Source organism: Miniopterus schreibersii (genome assembly GCF_964146895.1).
Source record: "Miniopterus schreibersii genome assembly, chromosome: 17".
NCBI lineage: Eukaryota > Metazoa > Chordata > Mammalia > Chiroptera > Miniopteridae > Miniopterus > Miniopterus schreibersii.
This window is the reverse complement of record NC_138117.1, coordinates 44,121,861-44,131,590: the sequence shown is the minus strand read 5'-3', so window position 1 is coordinate 44,131,590 and position 9,730 is coordinate 44,121,861. Positions and strand designations below refer to the sequence as shown.

Genomic DNA, 9,730 nt, shown 5'->3' with positions numbered 1-9,730 from the left:
CGCGCCCAGGGCGCCCGGCGTCGGAGACCACGACTCCCAGGGTGCCCCGCGTCTGGCGACCACGACTCCCAGGGTGCCCCGCGTCTGGCGACCACGACTCCCAGGGTGCCCCGCGCGCCCGCGGACTACAAATGGGCGCGCGCCGCGGCCGCCCGGCAGTGAGCGGCTCTCGGCGACGCGGCGGCGGACCGCGGCAGACCTGGCGGCCGCGCGCTGATTGGCGGCGCGGGCCGGCGCGCGGGCTACGGCGGCCGGCAGGGGGCGGTGGCGGCCGTTGGCCTTGGGTCCGGAGGCGGGGCCGCGGGCTCCGGCGCTGAGAGCCCGGCGGGCCACGACTGGGCCTCGGCAAGGTGCGGGCTGAGCCATGGGGGACCGCGGCGGCGCGGGCGGCTCCCGGCGCCGGAGGACGGGGTCGCGAACCGCGAGCCAGGGCGGCGGCCCCGCGGCGGCGGAAGAAGAGGTGCGGGACGTGGGCGCCGGGGGGGACGCGCCGGCCCCGGCCGCGGCCCCGGCCCCTGAGAAGGGCAAGGACGGAGACGCCGACGTGGGCAGCGGCCACTGGGATCTGAGGTTAGCGGAGCTACTGACTCATAACCTCTGGCCACCGACCGAGACCCTTGCGACCCTCCCCTGCCCTCGGGCGTGGCCGCAGCAGCGCGGGCTCCTAGTCCGAGAGCCTGGTCCCAGGACTTCGCGTAGACTGGCGTGCCCCTTGGGCTCCCATTGGGAAACTGAGGCCTCGGGGTGGAGGGTCGCCTGCCGAGGTCACTCGGGGGGCGCAGAAGGGAGCCGGCAGCAGCCCCAGCTCCCAGACCCTCCTCCGTCTGCACATCCTCGGGTGGGTCCTGATGCTCTCCCAGGGTGAGTCAGGAGCCTCGCGGCTTAGGCGGGCTGGTTCCAGCCATGCACAAGTTTCCTCTGTCTGGAGGGAGATGATTTGGATCCGGCGATTTGGGATGAAGGGGGTCCCTCCTGAGGGCTGTGAGGGGTGCCTTAGGGGTAGAGGAGGGCGGGCCAGCTGGGGAGGGGACCAGCAGGAGACTGGGGCTGCCTGAGGACAGGAGCAGTAAGAGGCTTTTCTGTCCATGCAGAGGAGAGACAGGGGTCCCTTCCTTTCCTGGCTCTTTCATCCCTCACCCAGTGCTTGGCTGGCCCGGGGCCCTAGCGCTTGCTGTAGGGACAGAGTTGGGTCCTGGTTGGAGTACAGGAGAGGGGTTTGAAGTGGGCCCACCCACAGGTGAAATTCTGACAGGAGGCGTCAGAGGAAGCGGCGAGGCTGATGGGGAGGACCTGGCTTGTCTGAACACTGGCTTCATCTTCCAAGATGGCGCCAAGAGGTCCTTTTGCCACCCTCCAGCCTTCATCTTGGCTTAGGGGGCCTTGGGGGCTCTGGCTTTGGGAGCAGCATCAGGACTAGAAGTTACCAAGGAGGAAGTGGACAGTCGGTTGGTTGGCAAGGATTTGCTCTCTTAGTAAACAAGAACTGAGGCTTTCTTCATGGGGTGCCCTGGGGCAAGGGCAGCTGGGGTTTGGGCACTGTCCCCACCCTTAGAGTGCTCACAGTCCACCTGAGAGATAAGATAATCCCAGTGCTGAGCAGTGTGAGCAAAGGTCAGACACGAAGTTCACGAAGGCTTTGTCCCAGAGAAGGGTGGCTCTACTGAGGGGGGTGCTTGCTTCCTGTGGGGTACTGTTGAGGGAGGCTGCAAAGAATGGGGGTTCTGAAGTACCCTCTGTTAACTCCCTGAGTTATCTTCTCCAGGGGGCAGGGGCATGGCTAGCCCTAGAGGAGGTGGGAATCAGGCCCTTTTGTGTGAGATGGGGTGCAGGGAGGGGGAGTACTGGCTCTAGGCCAAGCTGCCACTCTGGAATGGGTAGTCACTTTGCTGCTCTGCACAGGCCAGGTGGCCAGAAGCCTGTCCTGTGCTTTTGCTAGCTGGGTGGAGTGAGTGGGGTCCCTGTCTGCCCACCCTAGAGGTCTGGACCTCTGGGAAGAGGAGCAGTAGGTGGCAGGGATGGGCCTGCCCAGGGCTGGAGGGAACCTGGTGCTTGCAGTCCCCTCCTGGTTTCCAGGACATGTAGACTATGTGTGCTTGTTCCTCAAACCAGGATGCCACAAGGTTCAGCGTCCCCTGGGGTTGGGGCTTTGGTCTGAGGGGTGGCTGAGCCTGCCTTGTCTGGCTGCCCTCCTGGGACTTGGCCTCTGGGACACCACCTCCTCTGGACCTGCCTGTCCCCCCTGCTTTGTGGCCTTTTCTCTCTCCCTTCCTTCTTACCCCTCCCTATACTTCCTGCTCACCTTGGCCTGGGCAGGAGGCAGGTCAGGCTCTGGGTATGAGCTCATTTCTTCCAACCCAGGGGCAGGGTGTGGCTGTGGGGCAGGAAGGAGAGGGCACCCCTTTCTGCTATGCCTGTAGCTCACTCCTTCCCACAGCTCTCCCTCAGTTCATGGCTCTCCCAGGGTGTTTGTCCCTGGGGTGTCCTCTGTTTCTCCCCTTCCAGCAGGGTCTGAGAATATGGGTAGCTCACTCAGCCACCTTGCACTCCAGGGCTTGGCCCAGAGGCTGGGTGGAAGAAGTGCTGAGGAGGTGGCAGCTGAGAGGTGAGCTGGCACTCTGCTCCCTCTTTGCTCTGCTTGGCCCAGGAGCTGGATCCTGTAGTCCCAGGCATGGTTCATAATTGGGGGCTGTGCCTCTGGGCGAGCTTCTAACCTTGTCGAGCCTCAATTTTTCTGTGTGTCCAGCTCCCAGTGCTGATGTGATGGCTGAGTGAGGTGACACGTGTGTGATGATTTAGAATGGCTCTGCTGGCTGGGTGGACCAGGGGAGTGGGTGTAGGACCCCCACAGGGCACAGAGGTGTGGGTAGCCCCAGCAGTAGGGGAGAGGGTGACAAAGACAGTTCTGGCATGATGGCCAGATCCTGCCTCCTATGCCAGTGTGCCTATCTGCTCTCTGGTTCACTGCTGCTTACTGCATTGGCGAGGCTGGACCTTTGTGGGCCTTGGTGGTTGGTGGGCTTCCTTCCCTGAATTGGCAGGTCTCTGACCTGTGGAGGAAGGGTGCTGCCTGGGGTTGAGGATGATAAGGAGGCCTGTGGAAGACACTGAAGGATGGGCATGGGCCAGTTGGGAAAGGTCTAAAAGGTTCTATAACATTATTTTGTGTCAGAGTGGAAAAAGACACCCTTTCTCCACCCTCATTTTCATCTTAGAGATTGCCGCAAATAAAGCCAGCACCGTCTTGGTGGCCCAAAGGGGGCAGGGGTCACAGTGTTGTGAAACAGCCCTGTGGGTGTGCCCTGCCAGCACCAGCACCGCAGGAGGAGGCTTTGGGTGTGTTCCAGTGAAAGCCAATGGGCTTGAACTTGGGGGAGGGCACCTGGGACAGGCTCAGAGACCATACTCTCTGGGGAGTTGGGCCTCGGACCCCTACCCACCTTTGTGGAAAGGCAGGTGCAGAGATTCATGGAGAAGAGAGCCTTAGGTGGAGATCACAGCCTTACTGTGAGGCCCAGGAGGGACCTGGAAGGTGGGTGCAAGTTGACCAGGCCTGCGACTTTGAGGCAGGTGGGCTGGGCAAAGTTGCAGATTTTGGTCTGGGAGGCAGAGGTAACTTGTCTGCACTGTCCTGGCTGAAGAATACTGAGCAGCATCTTGGCTTCTTGGTTCCTCACCTCTCATCTTGAGTGCTGACCCCAACTGTAGTCAGGCTTGCCACTGAGGCAGGGCTAGCCCTGAGAAGAGCTGTGGTGCCCACTTCCCTGATCTGGGTACCTCTCAAGACAGGGATGTATGTCTGCAGGAGGGAAGCGGAGGCTCTGGCCTCACCTCTTACAAAACTGGAGGCCTTGCTCAATGTTTTGTGGGGCTTCCTGCTGGCATGCTGCTGGGGTGAGGTTGGGCACAGCCTGTGAACAAGCTGTAGCCCCTCCTCCACCTCTGCATTACCCTGAGGATCAGGCAGGTCTGCTGATGTATCCCAACACCCTAGCTCTTGGTGGGAGCAATCCTGCATGCTTCTGTGGGAGACCCCCTGCCATTAGGTGGGCTCCTCTCAGCTCCCCAGCCCAGTAGGAACTCAGTACTTACCCATGGTTGAACTGGGACAGGCTGTCACTTCTCAAAACAATTGGGAAGCCACAAGTGCATGAGGGCTGGCCAGGCACTGCTCCCTGGAAGGTCACATAAGGGGTGCTCAGCTGGCCCTTGGCCTGGGTCCCTTTGCCTATTCAGAGGTGTGTAGGCCAAGTGTGAGGAGGAGGTAGTTTGAGGTGAGGACCCTTCAGCTCGCTGGGTGGTGATATGGGCTGACTGAGCAAGGTAGATTTGCCTCATGCCCCCACCTCTGTCCAGCATTGCTGGGTGGGCCCACAGATCCCTGGGGTGGACTCTTCCTGTGGGCCCATCACCACTCCAGAGCCAGTGTGGGTGGTAGCAGCTAGAGGCCTCTGTGGAGTGAGGCTGGGCTCCTGGCCTAGGGTGCTCCAGCCCACGTTGCCCTGGGCTGGGCAGGGCTGGCTTGCTTCTGTCTATGGCATGCCCTTGCCTGGTGCTTGGAGGGGCGGGCCCTGGGGTGGTCCTGAGAGCAGGATCCTGCCTGACTCCTCTCAGACTGTAAATGGGTAGGGTGTGTGAGTAGAAGAGAGGGTTGGAGTAGGGAGTATGGACCATAGCTCCTGTGTTGGGATGGATAAGTTGCCCAGAGTGAGGGGCTGGATTTGGCCGAGCTCTCAGGTATCTGCCAGGGCCCTAACCTGTCCCGGTCCTGGAGGTGTGTGCAGCTTTTGGCCCTGCCCAAGGTTCTCAGTGTCTCCCACCCTGTCAGGTGCCACCGTCTGCAGGATTCTTTGTTCAGCTCGGACAGTGGCTTCAGCAACTACCGTGGCATCCTGAATTGGTGTGTGGTGATGCTGGTGAGTAGGGTGGTGGCTGGGGAGTCAATTGAGGGTGGCTTCTATTTGAGCACAATTTGTATGGCTGGGGTTTGTGTGGGAGGCCTTTGTGCTGTGAGCTGTGGTTGAGGGGTACTGGAGAACAGAGAGGAGAGGATAGGATGGGTGGCTGGCCCTGGGATGGTAAGCTGTGGGGTTGTGGACAGGGTGTTCTATGGGAACGGGGCTTCGCTAGCAGCATGCATGAGTGGTTTTGGGGTCTAAGAATTATTCCCTTTGCTCCTGAATGGTCCTTGTGGGTATGGAGCCCATGGCTGGTCTGGCCTGGGGCCAGCAGGGGTGAGATGGTGGCGTCGGGGCTCAGTGCAGCAACCCAGCCATTGCTCTGCAGGCCTCCAGCCCCTCTCCCTCAGCCTGGGTCATAGGTACCCCCCAGGAAGATGCCTCCACCTTACCCTGTGACCTGGCTTGAGGCCCCTGCCTCTGGGGCTCAGTTCCTGCTGGCACTTTGTGGGGGTGGGACTAGCAGTCCTGGCCCAGAAGCAGCTGGAGTTCAGGGCTCAAAGGGGCAGTTATGCAGGGCGGGGCAGGGGACAAGGGCCTCTCTGGGCGCAGCCCCTACCACTCAGGGCTGATGTGGCCCTAGGCCTTCGACCCTCACCCCGACACGACACACCTGCCTCCGTGTCAAAGGCAAGGCTCCTGTGGCTGCCTGTGTGGAAGAGGCTCCAGGCACACCCATACCCTCCCTGCCTCTACTCCCAGGAGAGCTGTGGGGGGCAGACTGCCTGGTGGGTGAGAGGTTGGCTGGGCAAGGGGACATCATCAGATGATGTCCCCTTGTCCTCTGGAGGCCATTCCTGGCCTGGGCTGAGTTTGTAAAGAGGCTTGGCAGCTGGGAAGCACTGTCTGTTCTGCAGCCCCTGGGCCTGCCTGGCCCTTGGCACAGCCTCACAGCCTTTGCCCTGCTTCTGGAGCCTCTGTCATCCCCACCCCGCAGATGTGCAGTGTGCTCAGAGCTTCTATGCCCTCCCCTTTCTTGCAGATCTTGAGCAATGCACGGTTGTTTTTGGAGAATCTCATCAAGTGAGTGTCTTCCCTAGGGCCCTGGCCCCACCCTTGAGGCCCAGCTACTCTCACAGCCAACTCAGGCCCCCTTTACCTGCTCAGGCCCTCATCTCCCCAACCCCCAGGTACGGCATTCTGGTGGACCCCATCCAGGTGGTGTCTCTGTTCCTAAAGGACCCCTACAGCTGGCCCGCCCTGTGCCTGGTTATTGGTGAGCTCAGTAGGGAGGAGGGCCTTGGGTGGGAAGAGGACTCATCCTGACCTGAACGTGCCCTATGCTCTTCTGTTCTCAGTGGCCAATGTCTTTGCTGTGGCTGCCTTCCAAGTGGAGAAGCGCTTGGCAGTGGTAAGCAGTGCCCTCATGCCTCTTTCCTGGTCAGAGGTCCACTCTTCACCAGGCCTGGGCTTAGGGCAGGGTGCCACCTTCCCCACTATGCTTTAGAGTGTGTGTGGCTTTCCTGGGAGGAGCTACATCCTAGGCCTGGCAGCTTTTGCCTAGGGAGACCCGTTGTCCAGGGAGTGGGGGCCCTGGCTGAGTATGCTCCTCTCCACCCCAGGGTGCCTTGACGGAGCAGGCAGGACTGCTGCTGCACATGGTCAACCTGGCCACCATTCTCTGCTTCCCAGCATCTGTGGCCTTCCTCCTGGAGTCCATCACTCCAGGTGCCCCCCCCCATCCCAGCCTGTCTTGTGGGGGGCCTCAGGAGAGACCCAGGCCAGCTCAGGGGTTGCCCTGTGGCCGTAGCTCTCCTGTGGGTGGTGTGGGAGGCCATGGCCTGAGCCTGCCTCTCCTGCAGTGGGCGCCGTGCTGGCCCTGATTGTGTACACCATCCTGTTCCTCAAGCTGTTCTCCTACTGGCACGTCAACCTGTGGTGCCGAGAGCGCAGGGCTAGTGCCAAGGCTAAGGCCGGTGAGGGGATGTCTGCCGTGGTGTGGGGGTGGGACCTGGGCAGCAGCAGGGCCTCACTTTACCCATTCCTCTCTTCCCCTTGCCACCTCCCAGCTTCTACAAGTAAGAAGGCCAATGGTGGGGCGGCCCAACTCACGGGCACTGTGAGGTACCCAGACAACCTGACCTACCGTGGTGAGGAGCCTGCAGCGCAGGCCTGAGGGTGGTGGTCGGACAGTGGTGGGGTCAGCAGGCTAGGCCCTGGTGCCAGCTCTGCCCTCCCATTCCAGATTTGTACTACTTCCTCTTTGCTCCTACACTGTGTTATGAACTCAACTTTCCCCGCTCCCCTCGCATCCGAAAGCGCTTCCTGCTGCGGCGGCTACTTGAGATGGTGAGGCTGGGGGGCTCTGAGGGGCTCCAGGGCCCACCAGATGCTGGGGGGCTCAGCTTGCTGCTCTCTGCTTTTTCCCTCAGCTGTTCTTCACCCAGCTCCAGGTGGGGCTTATCCAGCAGGTATGAAGAGCAGGATGGGGTGGGGTGAGGTTGGCATAGGTGTCCTGCCTGGATGCTCAGTGGGCAGGAGCTGAAGCTGTGCCCTCCTTTGCAGTGGATGGTCCCCACTATCCAGAACTCCATGAAGCCCTTCAAGGTGAGTGTTCAGGCTCCCCTGAGGCTTGGAGGGGGTGGGGTGGAATAGGGAGCCAGCTGAGCCTTGTCCCCACAGGACATGGACTACTCACGCATCATCGAGCGTCTCCTGAAGTTGGCGGTGAGCAGGCTGGGTGGTGGGTGGGGTGTGAGGGTAGGTGGCTGTGGAGTCTGACACCCCCCCCCCCCCAGGTCCCCAACCACCTCATCTGGCTCATCTTCTTCTACTGGCTCTTCCACTCCTGCCTGAATGCAGTAGGCGAGCTCCTGCAGTTTGGAGACCGAGAGTTCTACCGGGACTGGTGGTGGGTGACCTGCTTGGGGCTGGGGCTGGGGTGGGTCATGGTGCCATCTGATCACCTACTGTCTCTTAACCCCAGGAACTCTGAGTCTGTCACCTACTTCTGGCAGAACTGGAATATCCCAGTGCACAAGTGGTGTCTCAGGTAGGTGTGTTAAGTGTGGTGGGTGGTGGCCAGCCCTTGAGTGGACCTGGGCGCCCATCCATGGCCTTCTCCCCCCCCCCAGACACTTCTACAAGCCGATGCTCCGGCGTGGCTACAGCAAGTGGGTTGCCAGGACTGGGGTGTTCCTGGCCTCAGCCTTCTTCCATGAGGTCAGTGCTTTTGGGCGTCTTGCCTCAGGCCTGAAGCTGGGGTGGCTGTGGCCAAGGAGCTAGGTGACACCCCTTTCTCCCACCCACCCAGTACCTGGTGAGCATCCCTCTGCGCATGTTCCGTCTCTGGGCCTTTACCGGCATGATGGCTCAGGTGAGCACCCTGTGGCCTCACCCTTTTATGTGTACCTGGGGCAGACAGCCCTGTGGTCATCATGGGCAGCTGACTGTGTACCCCCTTGCCCCCAGATCCCGCTGGCCTGGATAGTGAGCCGTTTCTTCCGTGGCAACTACGGCAACGCAGCTGTGTGGCTGACGCTCATCATCGGGCAGCCAGTGGCTGTGCTCATGTATGTCCACGACTACTACGTGCTTCATCATGAGGCCCTGTCGGCAGGGGCCTGAGCTACTTAGCCCACACTCCTCACTGCCACGTCACCTGCCTCACTGCCCATGGCGAGTTCACCCCTGCCTGTGTGCTGGGGAGGGGGCTGGCTGCCCATTGCCTCCTCCTGGCCCTTGGGAGGCCTCTCCGCCCCTATGGGGCTCCTTCTGCCCTTCAGGAATGGGAGACCCAGCACAGGCCAGTTCCCCAAGAATCTGTGCTGATCTTGTCCAAGGGTGTCAATAAAGGACTGTCCAGAGTGACCTTGGCCTACTGAGGGTGCTGGGCTGGTGGGAGGTGATAGCCCCCATACCACATGGTCCAACAGTGCTATGGGAAGCAGCTGCTCTAGGGGCTCAGAAAAGGGCCTTCTTAGGCTTTGCTGTGGTGCTCTTGGGATGGGAAACAGTCCCACAGGCCTCCCTGGAGCCCATGCCCTGGGAGAACAGTGCCCTTGGGTGGGGGTGTGAGGGGCTGTGTTGGGAGTCAGGCAGACCCTACCAGATATCATGGGTAGCAACTCTCATTGCCTAAAAAGGCTCAGCTAAGGTCAGACTTCTTGTCTGGCCACCTCCCATTAATCCTATATGGGGGTGTGTGGCTCAGAAATAGGTGCCTAGTCTTCCTAGAAGCAGACCTTGGCTTGGGCAGGGGTTGGAGGCTAGGGCAGGTTAGAGGGTCAAGTATCAACACCAATCCTTGCCTGGGGTCTCCCTCTCATTAGTGGATACATCCAGAGAGAGGCAGGGGCATGGGTGCCTCTGGAGCAACTGTCTATACTGACCTGAGTGGGAGACCCTGGGGCTGGGTAGTTCCCATGGTGCAGCCCTCAGGATGCTGTTCCCAGACTCTGCCACCTGCCAGGCCTGATGGGGGTGGGGTGGGAGGCAGCCCTGGGCCTGTTCCCACCTTATTGTTGTGGGTCTGCTTTCAGGATTGAAAAGCCTGGGGCTATGCCAGGCCAGGTATGCCCTGATTTGCAGCTATGGCCCCCACAGGGGCTGTGTCTGAGATGCCTGGGTGGTGGTGTCAGCTGTGCCACCCCTGCCCCAACCAGAATCTGCCCAACTCTAAGTCCTTACCTCCCTTGAGCCATGGAGGTGTTGGAGGGAAAGGGTCTACTTGGGGGGTGCCCCTTGGAGCCCAGAATGAGGTAGTATCTCCTGGCCCCTGCCCAAGGAGGATGGTGAGCACTGAGGGAAACTCCTGGGGGTGCTAGGTGTCAGGC

At 60.9% G+C, this 9,730-nt stretch overlaps 1 protein-coding gene across 2 annotated transcripts; it reads left to right on the top strand.

The window, feature by feature from the left end:
- Positions 1-278: 278 nt before the first annotated feature.
- DGAT1 (diacylglycerol O-acyltransferase 1) lies at positions 279-8,765 on the top strand. Of its 2 annotated transcripts, XM_081116903.1 has the most exons (17): positions 279-570; positions 4,826-4,913; positions 5,938-5,978; positions 6,086-6,171; positions 6,254-6,306; positions 6,518-6,623; positions 6,758-6,871; positions 6,965-7,045; positions 7,141-7,244; positions 7,328-7,366; positions 7,461-7,502; positions 7,578-7,622; positions 7,694-7,806; positions 7,882-7,947; positions 8,030-8,117; positions 8,209-8,271; positions 8,367-8,765. In XM_081116903.1, exons 1-17 carry the CDS (start codon positions 365-367, stop codon positions 8,520-8,522), a joined length of 1,491 nt encoding a protein of 496 aa, XP_080973029.1. In that variant the 5' UTR covers positions 279-364; the 3' UTR covers positions 8,523-8,765. The 2 variants fall into 2 exon arrangements, with proteins under 2 accessions (XP_080973029.1, XP_080973028.1); XM_081116902.1 differs by having other exon boundaries at positions 6,758-7,045.
- Positions 8,766-9,730: the final 965 nt, after the last annotated feature.

Bases quoted from the DNA above. Each gene is read 5' to 3' on its own strand.
- DGAT1 (XM_081116902.1), top strand. From the start codon at position 365: ATGGGGGACCGCGGCGGCGCGGGCGGCTCCCGGCGCCGGAGGACGGGG. The intron at 7,046-7,140 runs GTGAGGAGCCTG...CTCCCATTCCAG, and splicing joins AGACAACCTGACCTACCGTG to ATTTGTACTACTTCCTCTTT. The intron at 8,118-8,208 runs GTCAGTGCTTTT...CCACCCACCCAG, and splicing joins CCTCAGCCTTCTTCCATGAG to TACCTGGTGAGCATCCCTCT.